The 25,803-nt window shown below is 42.6% G+C and overlaps 1 protein-coding gene across 2 annotated transcripts in view; it reads right to left on the reverse strand.

Moving 5' to 3' along the window:
- Positions 1-25,803, reverse strand: part of DNER (delta/notch like EGF repeat containing) — a 297,002-nt gene that overhangs the window by 106,091 nt on the left and 165,108 nt on the right. For both annotated transcript variants that reach the window (XM_075937624.1, XM_075937623.1), the window contains exon 5: positions 6,545-6,690. In XM_075937624.1, the coding sequence (XP_075793739.1) occupies positions 6,545-6,690 (146 nt within the window). The remainder of the gene's footprint in view (positions 1-6,544; positions 6,691-25,803) is intronic.

The raw sequence follows: 25,803 nt of genomic DNA on the forward strand, positions 1-25,803 counted from the left end.
TAAGGTAACTTACGAATGTTTGATTTACAGTTGCAATTTTGCTAACAGTGCATGAAATGACTAGCAGATAACATCAAGGAAGTATTTTGGTGTAAGAACATCCACAAATATATAACTGCAGGGCTCTTTCGGCAACTGCTTGACACATGTGACAATGGGATCATTAATATGCTAATTTATAGGCTAAGGATACCCCAACCTTATCAGAGAGAGGAATTTAGTTTTGGATAGAGGAAGCAGAATATCTGTATGCATATTCATGGCAGTCATTGGACCTTATAATAGGCTCAACCACCACAGAAGCTAGAGAGTCTCTGGATCTTGACCATGACCATAAGACTAGAAAAACAGACAGGACCCTGATGGATCACAATCTGCCTTCCCACCTCTAGGTCTCCATAAGAATTAAGAGAGTACACATATGGGATGATGTGGGACATCAGCCTCATGTTGCACTGTTACATTCTCATTTGATTTGGAACATTTGTGTTTTTATTAACCATATTAATAAAAATTATTAATATATCAGCTCTGTCCCCAGTATAAATGTCACTGTTGTGCATGTCAAGGTCCTCAATAAGAAAATACATTAACAATTGAACTTAATCTTTTTGTTGCACTTAATTCTGCTGTGGGAACCTAGTAAGCCTCAGAAGTTTAATTGATTAATTTGTCAATTGGGAGTTTAACTGGAAATACTAAAGAAAAATCTGTATAATCAATATCCACTCAGCAAATCAAGCTACATCATGAGCCTCCCCTACAGAGCCCAGTATGAATACAGGGAGATCTTCAAATGACTCAATTGATTTCTCCTTAAGAGAACCAAGAGATCAGTCCTAGACAATTACTTGTTTTCTTCAAGGATTCTTACATGCTGGAAAGTAGACAGTTCCATTTTGACCCCTCTCCTGTTCAATGATCATTTGGGCTTTTAGGAGGTTAGAAATACAGGCAGTCCCCGACTTACGCGGATCCGACTTACGTCGGATCCGCACTTACGAACGGGGCTTTCTCGCCCCCGGAAGTCGGGGCGAGAAAGCCCCGTTCGTAAGCTGCTCCGGTGCCCCTGGTCTGCTGGAGACCGTCTCCAGCAGACCAGGGGCACCGGGCGGGTTCCCGCGCTTTTCTGAGGCGCTTCTGAGGGGAACCGCCGCTGCTGCTGCTTCAATCTGGGTGCCTGTGGTCTGCTGGGGACCGTCCCCAGCAGACCACAGGCTCCCGGACTGAAGCGGCAGCCGCGGGGGGGTCCCGCGCCTCTGAGGCTTTGCTCTGGCAAAGTCTCAGAGGCCCGGGACCCCCCCGCGGCTGCGGCTTCAGTCCGGGAGCCTGTGGTCTGCTGGGGATGGTCCCCAGCAGACCACAGGCTCCCGGACTGAAGCCGCAGCCGCGGCGGGGTCCCTCCCTCTGAGGCTTTGCCAGAGCAAAGCCTCAGAGGCTCTGCTCCCCGTGTCCCTGGTCTGCCGGGGAGGGGGGGCGCAGCTAGTGTGCTCCCCCCCCCCCCCCCAGCAGACCAGACTTTTGTTTTGGACTCTGGGGCAGAGCAGCTGGGGCGCTGCCGATTGGTCCTGCAGTGCCCGCTCTGGGCACTACTGGACCAACCCGGCAGCACCCCAGCTGCTCTGCCCCAGGTCCTGATTCAGCCGCTGCTGGTCAGTTTCAGCAGCGGCTGAATCAGGACGCCTGGGGCAGAGCAGATGGGGTGCTGCTAGGTTGGTCCAGTTGCACCCAGGAGCTGCGCTACTGGAGCAACCCAGCAGCACCCCAGCTGCTCTGCCCCAGGCGTCCCCAAGTCAGCTTCTGCTGAAACTGACCAGCGCTGACTACAGGAAGCCCCAGGCAGAGTTGCTCTGCCCCGGGCTTCCTGGAATCAGCTGCTGATCAGTTTCAGCAGCAGCTGACTTGGGGACGCCTGGGGTTCTTAAGTTGATTCTGTATGTAAGTCAGAACTGGCGGTCAGTTTCAGCAGTGTCTGAATCTGGACGCCAGTTCCGACTTACATACAGATTCAACTTAAGAACAAACCTACAGTCCCTATCTTGTACGTAACCCGGGGACTGCCTGTACACCTGTACTGAACATAGTATGCAGATGACATTTAACTTAATATTTCCCTCTATTCTAGCAGAGACAGTGCAGCTGAACGACTTATTTCATATGTAACAGATTGGGGTTTTGATGAGGGTTAGTCAATCGAAGTTCAACTCAGAAAAGTCAAAGGTTATGCTTATAAGGTGGGGGAGGCAATCTGAAGAAACAGCAAAGATTATATCAGCATCTCAGTTGAGAGTGTAATCCTACCATTTCTTATGCAGGCTTACAAGCTATAAAATTCAGTTGGAATGCAGAAGGTGCTGAATGTTACAGTTTCAGCACTTAACCAAAAAAGCATCTCATTTCATTGTTTGTGCTTGGCAAAACGATTGCAACATTTTCTTTCAGGTTCAGATCTCATCAAGGTCATCCAAGCTTTTGTCATAGCATGACTGGATTGTATTAATGTAATATGCTCTAAATGGGGTGACATTGCTTAAGACATTAATGAAATTTCTGAATATATGTGCTTGGCTACTTGGCCATTATTTATCATAAGCAGAACATTACGTCTGTTCTGAGTGATTGGCACTCAAACCAAATGATTTCTGACTAAGGTTTAATGCATTCATTTAAAATAGAGCTGTTACAAAAAAATTGTCTCACAACTTCGTCAACAATTATCCTTTTTTCAATTTTTTGTGTGAAAAATGTACGTTACCAGTTACTGTATTTGGAAATTTTTCGATGCAAAAGGCCATTATTTGTAAAAATAAATTCCAGTTTTCTGAGTTTTTACTTATAAACTTTAAATTCTGTGATGCCTTGTGGTTCTATGGATGTACAACAATTAAAGCTAGTAATGATTAAATGAATGGGACCTACTGATTGGGCACTCTCACCCATGAAGCATACTTCCTCTTTGGTCTGCCAAAATCTGGATTTAATGAGAGCCAGGACTTGCAATAAGGCCTATACTCGGCATTTGTTTTCCAAAAGTTTGAAAGCAGAGTGACAGATATCGGACAAGGTTTTGAAGATAAGAGTTGACAGATCCTATTTGATAGAGCTGAATTTTTTTATTTATTTATTTTTGTAAAATGGTATAGGTCAAAAATCTATATAAAGAGATTTATTGTAAATTATAATATACGTATCTTCACGAATGAAACATGGCATACACCGACAGGTCTCTCTTCAAAACAGTCAGATACAACAGTTAATATTTAAGATCTATAAAGTATAATATAACATATTAACAGATGAACAAAAGAGAGAAGATGGGAAAAATATACAGGGAGAAAGAGGAAAGGGAGAAGATGTACTGTCTTCCTTCCTTTTCAGTGAACATTCTAGTTGTTACGCTTTATCTTCCACAAGAATTTTCATTGAACTACTTTTATAAATTCAAAATTTTGTATCTGTGCTTTTGAAGTGTTGATTAATGCATGTAAAAATCTAAACAAATACAATTATCCATACTTATCAAATTAAATAATTATTTTACTAAATAAAGAATGGGCATATATTCATATTATGATGCCCTGTACTAAATATTTAATATATTATTATGTAAGACATTTATGTGATTTAGAAAGCTGTGGTTCTGATATATTTACAAAATTAAACTACTTTACAAAATAGGAAATATGTACTTGAATCAACAACACTGATAAACTATTATCATAGTAAGGCACTGAATTGGAAAATAACATTTATTATCAAATGGTCTCGTAGTAATTGTGTGTGTGTGTGTGTGTGTGTGTGTGTGTGTGTGTGTGTGTGTGTGTGTGTGTATTATCTCAAGTCCTTAAAAAACTTTATTTTTCAGGTCTCAAGAAGCTGTTTCATTCTTCCAGATATTAATAGTCATGGATATATGTATTATAGCAGTCCAATTATTATCATTGCAGTTCAAATTATAATTTTCTGTCAATAATGTGCTTTTGTTTAAAGTCTAAATTGGTAAATGGTAGCAGCTGAGCTATTATTTAATTCCAGGAACATGCCAACTTTTCTGTGCACAGAAGGCTCACAGATGTTAACAGCCACCTCTACTTTTATCTCCCAAGTGAATATTAAATATTCACAGTTAATCTAGGTTTTTATTGTGCTCCAAAATTTGGGTTGTTCATGTAATAAAAATAGTATATACATATAAGACATTTTCCATATAAACCAATGAAGAAGATGTGGCCTAATTCAGAGAAACAGAGACTAGACTGGTAAAAATGACATTGACATGGCAGAGTTTAGCCGAAGGCTTTACAGTAGAAATATTCTTATCTTTGCATGCTATGCAGTCTACGAAGTGATCAATGAAATTCCTATCATCTCTACTATAGTCTTTCAATATACAGGCAGTCCCCGGGTTTCATGGATCCGACTTACATCGGATCCCTACTTACAAACAGGGTGAGGCAACCCCTCACTAGCTGCTTCCCCACAGCAGACCAGGGAGACGCAAAGCTAGCCCTTCCCCCCCCCCCCCCCCCCCCCAGCAGACCAGGGAGACGCAGAGCGGCTTTTCTCAGCAGACACCTCAGCTTGAGAATAAAGGACTGAGGGAAGTGAGGTGTGGGAGAATAAAACTGAGCTCTGGAGAAATGTTTGGCTAGAGTTTCCCCTACAATATGTACCAGTTCCGACTTACATACAAATTCAACTTAAGAACAAACCTACAGTCCCTATCTTGTACATAACCCGGGGACTGCCTGTAGTATCATTAAAAGGAAAGAGAGGTGAAGGCAACAAGATCCATAATCAGGAACAGTAAGGAAGAAATAAAATAACATAAAACATCAGAAGAGTCATAGTGCAGGAGTTGGCAACCTTCAGCACATAACATAGCAGGGTAAACTGCTGGTGGACTGAGAGATAGGCATAGTCCCTCAATGTTCCTAGTGGCTGCGGTTTGCTGTTCCTGGTCAACAGGTGGTATTGGAAGCAGAACATGCTGGCTATGCTTCTTGCAGCTCCCATTGCCTGGGAATGACACACTGCAGACATTGGGAGCTGCAGGGGGCTGTACCGGCACATGTCCACTGTAAACAAAATGTCTCGTGGCTCACCAGCAGATTACCTTGATTGTCCACGTGCTGAAGGTTGCCAACTCTTGTTAAAGTGGGTCAGACCAATGGTCCATTTAACTCAGCATCCTGTGTCTTCTGACAGTGGCCAATGCAAGATGCTTCAGAAGGAATGAACAGAACAGGACAATGAACTGGTGATCCATCCCCATCATCCAGGCCCAGTATATGGAAGTCAGAGGTTTAGGGAAATCTAAAGCGTGGGTTTGCATCTCTGAAAATCTTGGCTAATAGTCAGTGGTGGATGTATGCTCCACAAACAGAACAGAATTCCTAAATCTTTTCTGAGTCCAGTTATACCTTTGGCCTTCACAACATCCTATGGCAATGAGTTTCACGATGAAATATTATTTTTAAAAAACTTCCGATTCATTTCATTGAGTGACTGCCTGGTTCTTGTGTTATATGGAAGGGATAAAAATGTTTCCTTATTTACTTTTCCAACACCTGTCATGATTTTATACACCTCCTTTACATCTCCATTTGATGTCCATTTTCCAAATTTCAGTCTTTTTTAATTACTGCTCATATGGAAGCTGTTCCATAACCTTACTCATACTTCAGACCCTTATCTGTACCTTTCCAATTCTAATACATTTTTTTAGATTTTCAACCTTCTTCAAATAACTTTGCCTTGTTTCCACCCAAGTTGATATATGGATATGCCAGAGGAATCCGTGGTACCATTTTGTAATTTCTAAGTAAGTTCTTACATAGACTACCATACATGGCAAGAAGAGAATAAAATTACATAAAATCTTACAAATAATAGAGCTGTGTGGGACTGCACTAACTGGATCATATAAGTCTGCATGTTCATATGAAGATTTGGGTTCACTCCTTATTTGCAACTCAGTTCCATTCACTGATGTCTCTGTTTTCCCTTCCTTCTCTCCTCTCAAGCCAGGCTATAGTAACCAGGGGAAGCTGTATACACAATGTACCAATCTTTTACCTAAATATTTAAGACATTTCCAGTACAACTCTATGGGCATCATTGCTGTGAACATATATCAATTACTGCTTTTGTTTTAAAAGGGGGTGTATTTATATTTTGAGATTAGTGGCAAGGAAAAGTATTCCTTGAAGGTCAAAGTTAAGTTTGTTGCGTTGAGGTGAAATATCAATTACTTTATATTGGATATGAATTTTTTTGTTGTCTGGGCAGTGTTTGATTCTTCACAACTGTAATTCATTATTTCTTTGCTTTTCAATTCTTGAGTTTTGTAAATAATGTGACAAATTAGTACACTGTTATCACTCATCCTTTACCAGCTCTTCAAACATATCAACATGCATGCATGCGCACACAGTGGAATTAGTATAGAAATATGAGAATAAAAGTATTAGCTATGCATTTGTTCTAACCCATTTCATCTCTCTACTCTTTAAATAAGGCTTTTGATAATGTTTCGCCTTACCTCAGATGGTTTTGTGATACATTTTCCTTTTCCCAAACACTGAAAATCATCTGAATGGCTTCCCACAGGCAAGCAGGTACTGACTTTTACTACCACAGTCAAGCGTAAAGCCACAATGCATTTAGTAGCTGAATCATTCACAAAACCTGAAAATGAACAGAGATTTTAATTCAAAAATTAAAAATAAATCTAGTGAATGGTTTTATTTTGAATATCCGTAAAAGTAAAAAATATTGAATACTAAGAAACTATGGGTCAAATTTCACCTCTCTGTCCACATTACTGATTAAGTTTGACAAAGGAAGACATTCTGGAGCTAAGATTCATTATTACAGTCTGATGCTCCTTACTCCGGCAAAATTCCCATTTTATTTCAAAGACTGAATGAATAATCTTCTTAACATGGCTTTAAATTAAAGGTTCTTAACCTGGTCCTTGAAGTTGGCCTTCAATTTGCCTTGCTTCCAATAAAACTATAATTTAGTTTAAATGGCACAAAGTATATAGCAGGAAAGTAAATGACACAAAGTAAAATAGCTCAGGAGAGTAGATTGAAATGATGAAATAAAAGACTAGTTTTCCTTAATTTTGTCTGCTTAATGCAGAGTATAGAATGGTTACTTACCTCGTAACTGTTGTTCTTCGAGATGTGTCACTCATGTCCATTCCATGTACGTGTGCACGCACAGCGTGCATACATCGTCAGAAATTTCTCACTTGGCAGTACTCGTTGGGCGAGCAGGGGAGCCTCCAGGAGTGGTGCCAGCATACCAGACAATATATACTCCCTGCTGGCCCTTCACCCCTTTGGGTCCTTCTTACTGGACTACTCTGCGGAAGGGGAGGCAGGCGGCATTTGGAATGGACATGAGCAACACATCTCAAAGAACAACAGTTACGAGGTAAGTAATCGTTCTTTCTTCTTCTAGTGATTTCTCATGTCCATTCCATGTAGGTGACTCCAAAGCAGAAACCCCAGGAGACGGGATCAGAGCTCTAACCTTCCACTGAGTGGAGGACAGCCCTACCCAGGACAGCATCCTCCCTTGCCTCATGTGTCAATGCATAATGGTTAGCAAAGGTGTGGATAGAGGACCACGTGGTGACCCTGAAGATGTCCAGAATCGGAACCCGAGCCACAAAAGCTGCAGAGGAGGCCTGTGCTCTCGTAGAGTGGGCCGTGAGGGGAGGATCTGGGACCCCTGCCAGCTCATAGCATTCCCTAATACATGCTGTGATCCAGGAGGAGATCCTCTGCACAGAGACTGGCTGACCCTTCAGCTACTCTGCAACGACAACAAAGAACTGAGGTGACTTGCAGAAGGGCTTTGTTCTCTCTAAATAAAAGGCTAACACCCTCCTAACATCTACAGCATATAACGCCTGTTCTTTACCCGATGCGTGGGGCTTGGGGTAAAAGACTGAGACACATGGAAGTTTGACATCACCTTGGACAGGAAAGCAGGGTGAGGCGTAACCTGACTTTGTCCTTATAGAAAACTGTGAAGGGGGGGGTCCGAAGTGAGAGCCCTCAGCTCAGACACACACCTGGCTGACATGATGGCCACCAGCAGGGCAGGTGTAGTAACAAACACGTCACCAGGGGTTCAAATGGAGGTCCCATGAGTTTGGACAGGACCAAGTTGAGATCTCACTGGGGAACAGGCTGCTGAACATGTGGATAAAGCCTGTCCAGGCCCTTCAAAAACCTTTTTACCATTGGGTCCGCAAAGAGGGTCTTATCCCTGGCACGGGAGTGAAAAGCAGAGAAAGTCACTAGGTGGACCTTAATTGAGGAGGAGGACAAAGAACAAGTTAAAAATCACGTAGGAAAGTTAGATGTCAGCAAGTCACCAGGTCCTGATGAAATGCATCCCAGGATACTCAAGGAGCTGATAGAGGAGGTATCTGAGCCTTTAGCTATGATCTTTGAAAAATCATGGAAGACAGGGGAGATTCCAGAAGACTGGAAAAGGGCAAATATTGTGCCCATCTATAAAAAGGGGAATAAGAACAACCCAGGAAACTACAGACCGGTCAGTTTAACGTCTGTCCCAGGGAAGATAATGGAGCAGGTAATTAAGGAAATCATATGCAAACACTTGGAAGGTAATAAAGTGATAGGAAATAGCCAGCATGGGTTTGTGAAGAACAAGTCATGCCAAACTAATCTGATAGCTTTCTTTGATAGGATAACGAGCCTTGTGGATAAGGGAGAAGCGTTGGATGTCATATACCTAGACTTTAGTAAGGCATTTGATACGGTCTCGCATGATATTCTTATTGATAAACTAGGCAAATATAACTTAGATAGGGCCACGATGAGGTGGGTGCATAATTGGCTGGATAACCGTAGTCAGAGAGTTGTTGTTAACGGTGCTAAATCCTGCTGGAAAGGGATAACAAGTGGAGTTCCTCAAGGGTCTGTTTTGGGACCCGTACTGTTCAATATCTTCATCATGTAGATATTGGGATAGAAAGTACGCTTATTAAGTTTGCAGATGATACCAAACTGGGTGGGGTTGCAGCTTCTTTGGAGGATAGGGACATAATTCAAAATGACCTTAGCAAGTTAGAGAAATGGTCAGAGGTAAACAGGATGAAGTTTAATAAAGAGAAATGCAAAGTGCTCCACTTAGGAAGGAACAATCAGTTTCATACATACAAGATGGTAAGCGACTTTCTAGGAAGGAGCATGGCGGAAAGGGATCTAGGGGTCATAGTGGACCACAAGTTGAATATGAGTCAACAGTGTGATGCTGTTACAAAAAAAGCAAATATGATTCTAGGTTGTATCAACGGGTGTGTTGTAAGCAAAACTCGTGAAGTCATTCTGCCACTCAACTCTGCACTAGTTAGGCCTCAGCTGGAGTCCTGTGTCCAGTTCTGGGCGCCACATTTCAAGAAAGATGTGGAGAAATTGGAAAGGGTACAGAGAAGAGCGACAAGAATGATTAAAGGTCTAGAGAACATGACCTATGAAGCCAGGCTTCATGAACTGGGCTTGTTTAGTTTGGAAAAAAGAAGATTAAGGGGGGACATGATAGCGGTTTTCAAATATCTAAAAGGGTGTCACAAGGAGGAAGGAGAAAATTTGTTCCTCTTGATTTCTGAGGAGTAATGGGCTTAAAGTGCAGCAAGGGAGGTTTAGATTGGACATTAGGAAAAAATTCCTAACTGTCAGGGTGGTCAAATATTGGAATAAATTGCCAAGGGAGGTGGTGGAATCTCCCTCTCTGGAGATATTTAAGAACAGGTTAGATAGACATCTGTCAGGGATGGTGTAGACGGAGCTTGGTCCTGCCTTGAGGGCGGGGGGCTGGACTCGATGACCTCTCAAGGTCCCTTCCAGTCCTATGAGTCTATGATTCTATGACAAGCCCTGAAGCCAAAGATCCAGAAGGTAGTACAGAACCAGGGGAATGGGGGCACCCCGCTCTGGGCAGACCAGATATAAAACCACTTCCACTTAGCCAGATAAGTACCTCTAGTGGACACCTCGTTTTCTAAGAGCGGCGGCGACGATGGCCAGGCACTTCATAAAGATCCAGGGGGCTATGGAAAGCCCAGAGGAGATGGCTGTAAACTGATAGTGGTCCATGCCCACAATAAAACGGAAGAACCGTCGGTGGTAGGGCACAATAGAAATGTGAAAATATGCGTCTTTTAGATTGAGGGTAAAATACCAGTCTCCAGGGGCTAGCGAAGGAATGATGGATGCCAGAGTCACCATCTTGAATTTCTTCTTGACGATGAAGGTGTTGACATCTTGGAGGTCCAGGATGGGATGGAACCCACCCTTGGCTTTGGGTGGGGACCAGGAAATACCGTGAATAGAACCTCCTGCCTAACACCCCCAGGGGACCCACCTCTGCAGCCCCCAGGGGGAGAAGCTGAAGCACCTCCTCCTGCAGGAGAAGCTCCTGAGAAGGGTTCCTGAAGAGGGACGGGGCAGGGGAATGGAAGATCCGTTTCTAGGACCCAATGGTCTGAAGTAATAGATTCCCAGACCCGGTGGAAAGGGAATAGATGGTCCCGGAAGGGGGGGTGGAAATGAGGCTAGTTGGCTGTCCTTGGGCATACCCTCAAAACCCTTAGCGAGGTCCCAAGGATTTACTGGGCAGATCCTGACTCTGGTCCTGGGTCACCTGGAACAGCGTCTGCCATTCCTCCCATTGCTGTTCCTATTACGGCAACGGAAGTGGCTAGGAAGACCTAGGGGCATTCCTGCCTGAGAAGGAGCACCACTGGGTAGCCAGGGTGTGAATACCCAAAGACTTTAAGGTGACCTGGGTATCTTTGAGGCCATGCAGACGTTGGTCTCTCTGCTCGGAGAATAAGGAGGGGCCCTCAAGGGGGGGGTCCTGTATGTTGTTCAGGTTTGGCCTGGGGGAAGTGACTGCCACGATGTGAGCGACCAGGTCAGTGGGGTCACCGAAGGGGGCGCCCTGAACCCAGAGAAGACCAAGTCCAGCCTAGAGGGGCACATGCCCTGGCTCTAGTGGTAGGCCCCTGGAGTCCAAAATGACCTGGAGCCTGTGGGGGCCAGGACAGCTGCAGCACCGGTACTGGGACTGGCTGCTCCCATTGATGCTGTTGCTGATGAGTGGAGGTACACCGGTGCCGTGATCGGTGGGAGTGGGACCGGAGCTGCGACCGTGACCTGGATCTCCTGGACGACCACGTTAACTTCACCTCCGAGTCGGTTGATTACTCCGATGCTGACCATCGCAGGGCGGAGGCAGATGCAGTCGGTGAGCTGGCTAATGGGGCATGCCGAGCCATTGACTCTGAGGGTATGTCTACACTACCCCCCTAGTTCGAATTAGGGGGGTAATGTATGCATACCGAACTTGCTAATGAAGCCCGGGATTTGAATTTCCCGGGCTTCATTAGCATAAAGCCGGCTCCGTCATTTTTAAAAGGCGTACAGATAGATCGGAATGGCTACATAGTTCGAACTATCTAGCCCGTGCCGCTTGTAGCCGCGCGGCACGGGGTTCGAACAAGCCGGCTTTTAAAAATGGCGGAGCCGGCTTTATGCTAATGAAGCCCGGGAAATTCAAATCCCGGGCTTCATTAGCAAGTTCGGTATGCATACATTACCCCCCTAGTTCGAACTAGGGGGGTACTGTAGACATACCCTGGTTTACTCCGGTGCTGGCAGGGAGGAGGAGGCATGGCCAGGCCCAGGCAGCCCTGAACGGTGGCCGGTGCCATGCTCGATGCTGGTCAAAACCCTTATTCTCATGCTGGGTCCAGTGCCAAGTCACAGGCCAGGGTTGACGTTGCCGTCGGTGCCAGCCCTGTAGGCAGTGCCACACTTTGGCCTGGAGCATAGCGGAGTGGGTGCCCATAGCGGAGTGGTACGTCTTGGGATCCGATGTTGGGGCATCCGTTGGCCTAGGCTCTGGGGTCCCGGTCCTTTCCTGAGGTCGGTGCCGGGGTAGGAGAGGAGGACAGTTCAATCAGATGCCTGGCTGCCTCAAAAGCCTCTGGAATTAAGGGCTCTGGGAAGTTCCCCATCAGGCTGGTGTCCCGGTGCAGACTTGGATGCTTGCCTTACTGAAAAGGTCCCGTCTCAGCGCCTGATGGTGCCACGTGCCCCACTTGAGGGCACATGGAAGACATGTGCCATGGGGGCGACCTATCCCTTCTAGACGTCCTCTTCTCCTGAGGCACCGGGGATTGGGAACGGTGCTGAGGTCTGCCTGGTGCCGGGGAGGCCAGTGCACTCTGCGTTGCCAGTGCTGGGTCCAATGCCGGTGCTGGACGTAAAGCCGCCTTCATTAGAATGATTTTCAGTCGCGACTCTCTCCCCGCTTCATCTGCAGTTTAAATGCCTTACAAATTTTTACAGGCCTCGGAGATGTGAGCCTAGAACTAACTAGAACAAAGAACTTTAGAAACGAGTGACAGCTAAAGGGCACTTGCTAGCGAGAGCAAGAGCACGTTCCAATAACTGTCATGGGCAGTAAGAAGGAACCGAGGGGGTGGACAACCAGCAGGGGTATATATTGGTCAGTATATCAGCACCACTCCAGGGGGATCCCCTGCTGGCCCAAAGGGTACGGCTAAGGGAGAAATATCCGACGATGAGTGCATGCTGTGCACACACCCCTCCATGGAGTGGACATGAGCAATCACTCAAAGAAGAATAAACATTTCTGTAACTTTTTTCTATTTCCCCAATTTTTAATGATAACATGAAAGGAAAGCCAATGCAGTGAACAAAAATTAACTTAAATATTTTATCTGCCGCATGGAAAAATTATTTTGAATAGAATTAATGAACACACAATTGAAACAACACAACATGAATTACAGTGAATCAGTAAGGACTGAAATGTTTCCTACTAGCATTTTTGGTTAAAGCTGTGCAACTTTACCCCCTATTTAAGGCATTACTCTATTTGAATGCAACATGAGAACTTCTGAACACCACATCAAATCAATTCCAAAACTCCGGGGACTGTTTTAGGCATCACTGGAGTGAACACTATTGATTTTGCTGAAAAATGAAAAAACTTGAAGGGAAAAATGAGAACCCCCCCCCCCAAGTTGTTCCCACAGCTGGTCAACAGAACAAGCTACCTTAAATTACCCTGTAATTATCTACAGATCAAAAAATGAGTTGATGGCAGCCATTAACACCTTTCATAATAACAATACCTCCATATCAGGTCTACCCACCCGCCCAATACAGTTCAAAATGCTGACACCCTGGGAAAAAAAAGAAAAAATAGGAGATGATGACTGGAAAATGTAAAATATGAGGGGAAGGGAGAAACAGAAGCTCACAGAATCCCTGTCAGAGGAAAGAATGGGTATAGAGCAGCGATTCTCAAACTTTTTGGGATCCAGAGCCCTTTACATGCATAAAAATTTATGCGGAGCCCCAGCGGTCCACTGACTGTACGTGTTGTACACATCGATGTTTCCAGTTTGTCAACCTCGCGGAGCCCCTGGGGCTCCGCAGAGCACAGTTTGAGAAACACTGGTATAGAGCCATTGGTATAGGGGAGGGAATGAATAGGGATAGTTAGAGAGCGAGCTGCACTTTTGATCCCTTTTAATACTTCATGCATGTATTACTCAGGTGACAGACTCTAGCCTCCTACACCTCATACTGGGTAGAACCCCAGAGTCCTACCACTCCAAATGGATCTCTGGCCTGCAGCCCTACTCTTTACCAATCACGTTAATCTGAAAGATCAAACGGACACTTGCATACTTCTATCAGTCTTCTGGAAGAAACAAGTGCAATGAGAAAGAAACAGCTTTTTCAGAACAAGGTAGTATTTATTTGCTAAAGGGTACATCACATGCATAGCAAATGGGTTATATTAAACAACAGAGGCCTACGGGAATCTTAATATCTCTATAAATAGCTCTGGTAGATCCATCTTATTCCAGACTACCCGTATGAGTCAGAGTTAGTCTTAATGCCCACAGACCCTCTATAACATCTCAGTCAGCCAGGTGTCAGCCTCTGCTGATAACCTTTCCTTCCCCTCCTTTCCCTTTCCATAGAAACAAGTCTTTAACTGGCCAGTGCCTTCTGATCTCTCATCTGGGCTTGAGAAAACAGATGTATAATCTCACTGGCACTGCTCAGACAACCTCTTTGCAGCAAGTATTCTGCCTATCGTGTTTGCTGGGATGCTCATTATCTAGGTCACAATTTTATCTTTCCTAATTGGTTTCTCCAACTCCTCCTTTTGATCGCACCCCATAGTAAGTAACCCATCATAAACTAACACAGAAGGGAATGCACAGTGTTCATAAAAATAATACAGCTATCTCTTTAGTTACAGGATACAGAGGGAAATGATACACACAAATCCCCTGCATGAGATGAGAGTGAGAGAGCTGCAGATAAATTCCCTGAAACAGAAGCAGCAGGGAGAATGGCACACAAGGAGCTTGGGAAATGGAGGTATAAAAAGTCACAAATCTGTGAAATGAGCTCAGTCTGTAAAAGCAACAAACTCTGTAATGTACCGGTTTCATGTACCTTTTTCGCCTTTAAATATATTTTTCCTTCTGCTGCATATTAAAAAAAAAACAGTTGTGTAACTATAAGGCATTGTTATGAAATAAATTGATCTGACAACACCACAGCCATTTTGTGCACTCAGACACTATTAACTGGAAGCAAGAACACCACATCTTTAGAAATAACTTGAGCTTTGTATAAGCACGGGAAATATCTGCAGCTGCAGTTTTGCTGATAACAATGGAAAAGGAAAATTGGAAGAATCATGAAAATGGATGACAGTATGGATGGTTGACCTTGGATTTGGGTGCTCCTTATTTTGAGGTTTTGCTGATGTTATGACTAGGAGTTGCTTACTAATGTTAGGAAAACATTGAGATGCTGGATGATCAACACGCTAAAGGAGCACTCAAAGATAAGGTCATTGCAGAGAAACTAAATGAATTCTTTGCATCGGTCTTCATGGCTGAGGATGTTAGGGAGATACCTCAATCCGGGACAATTCCTCAGAATTGTCATGTAAAAAGAATGGCTCAGGTTTGGGTATCATTAGAGGAGGTTTTGGAACAAATTGATAAACTTTACAGTAACAAGTCACCGGGACCAGATGGCATTCACCCAAGAGTTCTGAAAGAACTCAGATGGGAAACTGCAGAATATTAACTGGTTTGTAACCTATCCTTTCAATCAGCTTCAGTACCTAATGACTGGAAGGTAGCTAACCTGACATCGATATTTAAAAAGGGCTCTAGAGGTAATCCTGGTAATTACAGACCGGTAAGCATAACATGAGTACCAGGCAAATTAGCTGAAACTATAGTAAAAAATAAAATTGTCAGACACAGAGATGAACACAATTTGTTGAGGGAAACTCAACATGGTTTCTGTAAAGGGAAATCATGCCTTACTAATCTACAAGAATTCTTCACAGGGGTCAATAAACATGTGGACAAGTGGGAATCTAGTGGATATAGTGTACTTAGATTTTTAGAAAGCCTTTGACAAGGTGTCTCACTAAAGACTCGTAAGTAAAGTAAGCGGTCATGGGATAAGACGGTCCTCGCATGGATTGATAATTGGTTAAAAGATAGGAAAAAATAGGTAGGAATGAATGGTCACTTTTCGGGGAGGGGGGGTGCTCAACTGGGACCAATCCTATTCAATATATTCATAAATGATCTGGAGAAAGGAGCAAGCAGTTAGGTGGCAAAATTTGCAGATGATACTAAACTGCTCAAGAGAGTTAAGTCCAAAGCAGACTGTGAAGAGCTTAAGAAGGATCTCACAAATCTATGGGACTGGGAGAAAAAATGGCAGATGAATTTTAATGTTGATAAATGCAATGTAATCCATATCAGAAAACATAATCCCAACTATTCATATAAAATGACGGGGACTAAATTAGCTATTACCACTCAAGAGAGAGATCTTGGAGTCACTGTGGATAGTTCTCTGAAAACATCCATTCAATGTGAAGCAGCAGCAGCAGCCAAAAAAGCAAACAGAATGTAAGGAAAATTTTTAAAAGGGATATAAATCCATGGTACATCCACATCTTGAATACTGCGTGCAGATTTGGTCGCCTCATCTCAAAAAAGTTCAGAAAAGGGTAACAAAAATGATAAGGGGTTTAGAACGGCTGCCATGTGAGGAGAAATTAATAAAACTGGAGACTAAGGGGGATATGACAGAAGTCTATAACATCATGAGGGGAGTGAAGAAAGTAAATAACTTTTCCTTATTTGCATGCTCCCATAACACAAGAACTAAGGGTCACCAAATGAAATTAATAGGTAGCAGATTTAAAACAAACAAAAGTAAGTAGCTCTTTGCACAACACACAGTCAACCCACGGAACTCTCTGCTAGAGGATGTTGTGAAGACCAGGACTTTAACAGAGTTCAGAAAAGAACTGGATAAATTCATGGAGGATAAGTCCATCAATGGCTATTAGCCACAATGAGTAGGAATGGTGTCCCTAGCTTCAGTTTGTCAGAAGCTGGGAATAGATGGCAAGGGAGGGGTTACTTGTTCTGTTCATTCTTTCTAAGGAACCTGGCCACTGTCAGAAGACAGGATACTGGGATGGATGGATGTCTGGTCTGACACAGCATGGCTGCTCTTATGTTTTCGTACTGTTAGTTTACAAGGAATTACTATGAGTTTTTAGCTTTGTTTTGAGCAACCTGTAAGATAAGACAGTGTGTGTAATTTGGAGAAGTTTGAAGAGGTTTTCTGTGAGGAAGGAGGCTGATGTTCAACTCTCCAGTGACTAGGAGGCAGGCTAGCCACGAGAAACCTACCACTCAACGTCATCTCAGACTTTGGGTAACTATATCTGCGTTGTTCTGAACTACTGCTATTTTAGATGTGTGCTTTAGACTCCAAAAGATGTGTGTGTGAAAGCACTCTTGTGGAACTAAAAGTCTCAGAAGAGTAGCCATGTTAGTCTGTAACTTGAAAAACAATGAGTAGCCTGGTGGCACTAACAAAAGTAAGGATGTTAGATAGTGTGTAATTGAATAGTCATGTAACCGCATGAAATTTTAGTGGTTACCCGACTATTCGATAGTCCCTGGAGGCAGGGTCGGCAGCCAGTGCACTCCTAGCTCAACTCCCAGGGAGTCCCCTCTCTATCAGATTCGGAGGCAGCAGCACAGGGTAGCAGCAGCCTCTGTCTCCCCACAGACAGGGGTTGCTGCCATGGAGCAGCTTTTGTCCATGGTGAGCCCAGACCCACCACAGACAGAGACTAGTTCACAGCTGTCTCACCTGCCCCTCCTCTGTGCTGCTGCCTTTGAATGAGGCAGCAGCGCAGGGGGAAGGAACTGGCTCCTGCCTCCTCCCGCCCCCGTCTCTGTTGGGAGACAGCAATGAGGGGCACTCAGGTCCGCAAAGCCAGCTCCCTATGTGTATTGGCTCCATTCTGTCCCCTCACCCTTCTCACTGCTGCCTCTTTATCAGAGGCAGCAGCATGAAGGTGGGGGGGGGGGGCACCGGCTCTGATACAGAAGCAGCAAGGGGGGAGGAATGCGTGTATTCGACAGGATTAACCAATAAGCATTAGTTAATCATATAGTCGTCTACATGTTGTCATCCCTACTACTCATTGTTTGTACCAAATACTTACTAGCTGGAGGAGTTGTGCCTCCATCAATTTATTTTCTGAAACCACCTGGACATAGAAACATATTTATTATCATAGATTTAGACTGAGAAAACTCTGTTTAATTATTTTTACTGGAATTATCTTAAAACAAGCCGTAACACAGGACAGGAAATGATAGCATGACTTTGTTTCAGGTGAAAAAGCTTTGCTGGGCGAGGTGTATTTGAAAATCTCTTTTAACATTTACTCCAACATCAATCTACAAAGCTGGTAAAAACCCTTGGAAAAGTGCCCTTGGTCAACACTCCCAACTTTCAGGAGACCCAGAAAGGGGATACAATGGAGAAAAAACAGGGCGGAGGGGGCCCTTAACGTGCCACAGGGAAAACATGTCTGCTGCTGCTTCCATTCAGTAGGGTGGAAGGGACCGGACAGTTTGCAAGGCTAATTTTTCTCTCTTTGAAACAGACAACTGCAAGTAAGTAAGAGGGCACCTGAAAGGATAGAGGAGACATTTACTAGTAGAAGAAGGGAGCCTTTTGATTCTAGAGATTTAGCTAACCTGTGATATTTTGAGGCTTGGAGAATTAAGATATTCTTATTTATACCACCTAAAATGTCTCTGAATTTACATAGGAAACATCCTCTTTTTGCCTCAAGCATAACCTTTAGTCTCATCTTCTTTTCAAAACTATCCCAAGATTTTTTTTAAAACGCTGATAATCTGTCCATTAATAATACATGAACACCTATACAGTCCATATGAATCCCTCTATTACACATGCACTTGATATGTAAGCTGAAAGCTCTTTATAGCAGCATCCAATGGGGCTGTGTGGATGCTTCATCATGGATCCAAATGTTTGGACTAGGGACATCCAAGAAGGCACGGCACCAGTTTCTTTCAGTTGAAGCAGTGAAGGGGAAAGGAAGGCTTCTTCTGGTCTCTTTTCAGTGCCATAGATTTTATTAGTTAGTGGTTTTGCCTTTTTTAAAAAACAAAGGGCATAAACCCTCATGCTTTACAATGTAAGGGACGGCTAGACTGGGAGGATCTATCGGAAAAAGATACGCAAAATGCACTTCGCATTTTGCATATCTTTTTCTGATACTTTTGTCGGAAGAGGCTTTCCCAAAATTTGGCTCATCTAGACTGGACAAATTTTGGAAAAAAACCCTTATTTTGAAAGCCCCCTTCTTCCTTGTGAAATGAGGAATACAGGGGCTTCCAAAACAGTGCGTTTGCTCTTCCGTAAAAAAAAACACGGAAGAGTCAACGTGTTCCCTGGATGCAGCAGAGTTTTTGGGGATACCTCTGGTATCCCGAAAACCCCCTGCAGTCTAGCTGTACCCTAAGCCAAGCTCTAATGGAAAGACATCTCCCCTACAAGCTGTCTAATTCTATAACTGTCTATTAGATTTTGTTCATCTTTTTTTTTAAACCTTCCTCTAAAGAGTTGGGTATTGGACACTATCAGAGACAGTATCTGGATTACATCAAATCAGTGGAAGGTGGCAGCAAATTGGTCAAACCAGGCTACACATTATCTGTACTTTACTTCTGGCAAAACACACAGTGATGAACATGTCTTATCAAATGACATCGTCTTCAAAGCCAAATTTCTGACTAGATGGCCTCATTGCCTCTGTGGAGCATGCATATACATTATTTTATGAGCTACCACTGTTCTGCCAACAACACAGTCCACCCTGGACAGCATAAGTTAAGTTGGTATATGTTGGCATAAATTATATTGCTCAGAGGGTCATTAATTCACACCTGAGTGACATAACTTATGTCAGCGTAAACTGTAGCGTAGCCATAAGCCAAAAAGCAAAACATTACCACCATCAATTAATCTAATTGATCAATTAGGCATAACATTACCACCATCAATTAAGCTAATCTAATAAATATAGTTAATTCTAATAAAACTAAACTTTGACCCAAATTCATCTGAGTTTGATTTTTTAAAAGCAGCTCCATAGATCATAGAAAAATGTTTTAAAACCTGATTAAGTTTTGTTTGTTTCTCTTTCTTTACCCTTAATTACACTAATATCTGCATGAAAATGAGATTTTTTTTTTAATAGCTCACTTTCTCCTAATGTTATTCCCCATCTGATGTTACACATTTCCATCCAATAAAGGATTAAGATTTCTGGAGGGAACAAACGGTAAAATCCTAGGGAAACAAATGATTTTTTTTGGGGGGGGGAGAGGGAAATATTATTAACAAGAATGACAGAAGATAGAAAGAGAGAAAGATTTTCAAAGACACATTACCCTCCTCCCTCACCCTAAGATACCATTCTTATGTAGTTGTTCCCTAATGTAATTATTTCCAGAGAGATAATTATGTTTACATGATATACAGGGATGTAATTCAGACTACTATTCTTACCCTTCACAATGGGAATATAACTATTTTTCTTAGAGTTTCATAATGTCTTCTCCAAAGTTATTTTCTACTATTTGATAAATTCTCTTCCAAAGGTCCCTGCCTGATGTGGAAACTGTGCAAATCAATTGCATAGTCTGAGCAAAATCTTGGGAGCACACACAGGAGACAAGTAAACCAGAAGGACCAGTTCTCTGGGAACCTCCTGCATGAAGATAAGCAACACCCTTATGGGTGTACCACCAGATCCACTGGACATTCTCTCTGCCTATGGGGAGCTTATGTACCATGGGAGATATTCTAGCTCTAAGATTATTTCCAGGGCTATGGAACAGCTCTGTTGCTAAGCGACAGCCAAAAGCAGTGGAGAATACCTTTCCATTAACCACACAGGAACTCCTCAGTTCCCAGCTTAGCTGCTTGTGTTATTTCCAAGTTGCAAACTGGGCAATGGGGAAAAGAGCACAGCAAATATCTTCTTGTCCAACATAAATTTCGTCAACTTGCATTTAACCACAATCAATTAGCCAATATTCCAATAGCCGAGATGAAAAATGTATTAGATATCTCCCTGATGTGTGCTTTGATGGTAAAGTGGCACGCTGCTGACCTCTTCTGAAAAATGCCAAGCTGTTCTGAACCTAATCAACAATTTACAAATCAGTATAAAAATGCAGCCAAAAATTTCTTGCTCTCACAATTAGAATTTGATTGTTCTAGATACAGATGTAATTATATGTATATGTTTGGAAGTATTTAGTATTTAGGAAGTATCTAGAGTTTATTTTCTTGTGTGAAACAGATTGTTACACACACTTCAGAACCATTCCCTGAAGGAATTTAGAATCAGCCTCCTTTGTACTTTGAGTCTTGTTACTCTTTTGGAAACAAAAGCTCTTGGCAAACTGCTGAAGAAATAATTTCTCTCACTAGAGTGCTACATGTTTTATTAGAATTCCCATTGATCTCACTTAATTTCCAAAGTTTGGGAAGATAAAACAAGACTATTTTTACATTACAGTATTTGCATGTAGGTATAGAAGATTCATAGGTTTTAAGGCCACAGGAGAGCACTGTGATAATTTACTCTGATGTCCTGTATAACATAAGTGATAGGACATCCAAGAGTTATTTTCTGCTTCGAATCCAGTAGCTCTGATTGTGTAAGAACAGATCTAAGCTCTATCTTGATTCCAGGTAGGAAGATTACTTTCAGACATGTTTACAGTTCCCTTTATCTCAAGTCTCGAGAAAAATGATATAGCTGCTTATAATGAAAGGTAATTTTGTTCAACTTAACCTTACAGTCTTTCTAAGGCTCAGCTAAAATGTAATGATGTCAAAGCAATTTCTGGGGAAGAAGTCAGGGCTGAATTATTCACACCTGTGTTGTGTGAATAAATTGAAAGCTTTATAAATAAAAATCTGAAATGGAAAATCTCTATCTATTTTGAAGGAAAGAATCTTTCAAACTTCAGACGTAATCAGTTGACAACTAGTGGAAAAATATCTGCACGATTTCACTGGTACCATGCATGGCAAGATAAACTAGAGGTCATCCCATCAGTGCTGTTTTGCATTCTTCAGTCTAGGAGCATAAAGCAAATACCTTAGTCCTTTTTTTTACACTTTAGAAAGTCAAGGAACAAAAATGTAGGAGAAAAAACACAGCATTCTTCTTCCAGACCAGTCTAGCACATAGCTTGGGTCCTGTAACTAAGTAGACATAGAGACATTTTGTTATGTAGATTAGAATCTCTGAATCATGCTACTGAACCATTACAAGCAAGTCTTTCCTTCTCCCATTAATCAGTGCAGTCAGACATCCCAACAGTGTATTCTCTTCTGAAATAGGGGTGCCATTGTATTTGCTTGCCCTCTGGCTACATCACATGGAAGCCAAAACCCACAAATGATCATCTTCCTTTGGGGCAAGTATAATGTTCATAATACTGATAACAGATCATAATCTCTACTACATCAAAGGGAAGGGAGTACTTTGGTTCTGAAGAGCTGGTGCAAGGTAGATAGTTCTCTTGTCATTGTGGATAGTTGTCTGAAAACAACCACTCAGTGTGCAGCAGTAGTCAAAAAAGCAAATGGAATGTTAGGAATCATTTAAAAAGGGATAGAGAATAAGACAGAGAATATCTTATTGCCTCTACATAAAACCATGGTATGACCACATCTTGAATACTGAGTACAGATGTGGTCGCCTCATCTCAAAAAAGAGATATTGGCATTGGAAAAAGTTCAGAAAAGGGCAACAAAAATGATTAGGGGTTTGGAACGGGTCCCATATGAAGAGAGATTAAAAATACTTGGAATTTTCATCTTAGAAAAGAGGAGACTAAAGGGTGCGTATGACAGAGGTCTATAAAATCATGACTGGTGTGGAAAAGTGAAAAAGGAAAAGTTATTTACTTATTCCCACAATATAAGAACTAGGGTCACCAAAAGAAATTAATAGGCAGCAGGTTTAAAACAAACAAAAGGAACTTTTTCTTCCCTCAGTGCACAGTCAACCTTTGGAACTTCTTACCAGAGAATGTGGTGAAGATTGGGGATTTGAACAGGGTTAAAAAAGAGCTAGATACATTCATGGAGGTTAGGTCCATCCATGGCTATTAGCGAGGATGGGTGGAAATGGTGTGCCTAGCCTCTGTTTCTCTGGAGGTGGGTGACAGGGGAGGGATCACATGAGGATTACCTGTTGTGTTTCCTCTCTCTGGGGTATCTGGAATAGACCACTGTAAGCAGATAGGATACTGGGCTGGATGGTCTAGTATGGCTATTCCTATGTTTTGCTGTCATCTGGCACAAGTTAGATATCCAGGTTTATTTCAATTCAGCAAAATAACCAGAAAATGTGTCAGTGGGCACATCTATACAAGCAGGAAGACTGACACTGTGGCGGTTGATCTTCCAGTGTTTGATTTAGTAGGTATAATACGGACCTGCTAAATTGAATGCTGAGGGCATCCCCATCAGTGCCAGTACTTCCTGCTATTATGAGGAGTAAGGGAAGCTGACAGGAGTGTTTCTGCCATCGACCTTCTACTGTGAGGATGGTGTCAAAGCTCGATGCTATTCATTATTTACATAGCAGGAATTGCATACCTTAAGCCGACCATTAGCCGTAGTGTAGACCTGCCCAACAAGTCGCTTTGTTACTTTGTGGATAGCAGCATCCACTGAAGTGGGAGGAAAAAAAGCTGACAGTACCATCAGATGAAAAACTCAAACATAGTCTCTGGCAACTGATAGACAACTAATTTCCCATTTCAAGATGCTAGGTGTGAAATCTCACAGCCACAACATAAGAACATATGAAAGGCCATACTGGGTCAGACCAAAGATCTATTTAGCTCATTATTCTGTCTTCTGACAATGACCAATGCCAGGTGCCCCAGAGGTAGTGAACAGAACAGGTAATCCTCAAGCAATCCATCTCTTGCTGTCTATTCCCAGCTTCTGACAAACAGAGGCTAGTGACACTATCCTTGCCCATCTTGATTAACAGACATTCATGGACCTATCCTCTTTGAATATATCTAGCTCTTTTTTTAATCTTGTTATACTCCGGGCCTTCACAACAGGACTGACAACACAACACAGGTGACTTCTGAGAAGAGCTGTGGAATCTGAACTGCTTCCAATAACTTTTGCACCTTTTTCAAAATCCCATACAACCTTCTTTGATGTCTGTCATTTCTGACAGAAGCCAGGAGCCTTAAGAGCTATACACTATGGTCATGAATGTTGAGAGCACAGGATACATGATCCTGGAATATCTACAGAGTTACAAAAAGAACTGAGTGAGTGGAGAAAAAGACAATTCCCATAAGGACAAACTACCATTGGATATAGCAAGAACCAATGCAAGGTGGCTGGTGGTGGTCATGGAGCAGTTGCAGACATGGAGCTCTGCTTCTTGGCCCAAGAACTAAGCACTGACTGGTGGTATAGCATCATGATCCAGGTTAGGGTTGATGAGCAGTGGCTGCAGAACTTTGGGAAGCACAAATCCGCATTCCTGGATTCATGTGCTAAGTTCACCCCAGTCTTCCAATGCAGGGACATCAAAATGAGAGTGGCACTGACAGTGGGGAAGCATGAGGTGATTGTACTGTGGAAAACTGTAATGTCAGATTACTACTGGGATATCAGGAATCAGTTTGGAGTTACAAAATCCACTGTTGGGGCTGCTGTGTTGCAGGCCTGAGACTGTGGGAAATATGCAGGACAGAGCTGATGGATTGGCAGCAGTGGTGTTCTTGAACCAATACAGTGACAGATGGATGGCATGCCTGTCCTTATTTTAGCATCAGACCACCTTGCCATCGAGTAGACCAATAGAAAGGGTTACTGCTCTATGATTATGGTGGATCACTAGGGATGCTTCAACAACATCAGTGTGGGCTTCCCAGGGAAAGTTCATGATACTCGCATCTTTAAGTTTTAGCTGTGTTAGTCTGAAACTGAAAAAACAACGAATAGTCTTGCAGCACCTTAGGACTAACAAAAATGTAGATGGTCTCATGAGCTTTCATGGCACAACACACTTCTTCAGATTAATGCAGTTAAGGAGTCCAGGTTGCAAAATAAAGAGCAGAGAAAGAGAGGGGATGGGGAGAGAAAGAGAAGGAAAAAATGGGGAAAATAGCCAATTAGAGTATCCATACTAAATGAAGCTGATAGAGTAGATTCTAAGTACCCTTAAATTCCCTGTGGTTGGTTTTTATGTCTTTAGGATGTGGGTAATCCACTTAAGGTTTTTGTTTAAACCTCTACTGCAGGTATCAAACTTGTCAATGAAATTAAGTTCTGCAGCTTCCCTTTCAAGCTATTTTTTTTTAAGAACACAGGACTGAAAGCTTCAAGCAGGGATTTTCCTGACCCACAGATTACCATTGGAAATGCTGAAATGATAATAGTGATCATGGGGGATCCAGCCTACTTCTTGCCCACGAAGCCACACATTGGTCAGAGTGACAGCATAAAGGAACTCTTCAATTACTGACTTAGCAGGTGCTGAATGACCATGGGTGCTGTTTACCCTGGAGCTAAGGCAAAGGTGGAGCAACAATCTGCTGAATCTGAACAGCAAGCTGCACTGGCTACTAGAAGAGCTCAATGCAGCTCTATAAGGCTCAGGGAGACTTTGAAAGAACATTTTAACAGTGATCCAAGGTAATATCTATTGTAGTATGCTCTGCCTGGCCCAGTTCCTTTGTAGCCTGGCATGAACTGTGTGGTGATTAGCAATATAGCACTGCAAAATAAACCTATTACTTTTGTTTGTGACTGAACCTATGAGTTGTGACACTGTGCAGTAGCAGGCAATCTGTTGCTTTCAGACCTGCTGAGTATATATTATGAACTAAAAGAGATGAATTATGGTCCAAATAAAAGAATTATATTCTTTAAAAAAAATAATTGCAAAAAAATCTTGCTCAATTTTAAAACAAGTATATTAAAAACTTAACCAATTAAGCAACCTGAACTTATGAAGGGGGGAAAAAGTTCATGTCCATTTCAGCCACATAGGGTATGTCTATACAAGCAGTGTTATTTCGGAACTAACGTTATTCCGAAATAACATAGTCCATGTCTACACATCAAGCTGTTTTTTTCAACAATGTCAAAATAATGCTGAGCTGAAGGACTTCTTACTTCAGCTCCTGTAACCCTCATTTCACGAGGAGTAAGGGAAGTCAGAGGAAGAGTGTTCTTTCTCGGACTTCCT

Source organism: Pelodiscus sinensis, chromosome 10 (genome assembly GCF_049634645.1).
Source record: "Pelodiscus sinensis isolate JC-2024 chromosome 10, ASM4963464v1, whole genome shotgun sequence".
Taxonomy (NCBI): Eukaryota; Metazoa; Chordata; order Testudines; family Trionychidae; genus Pelodiscus; species Pelodiscus sinensis.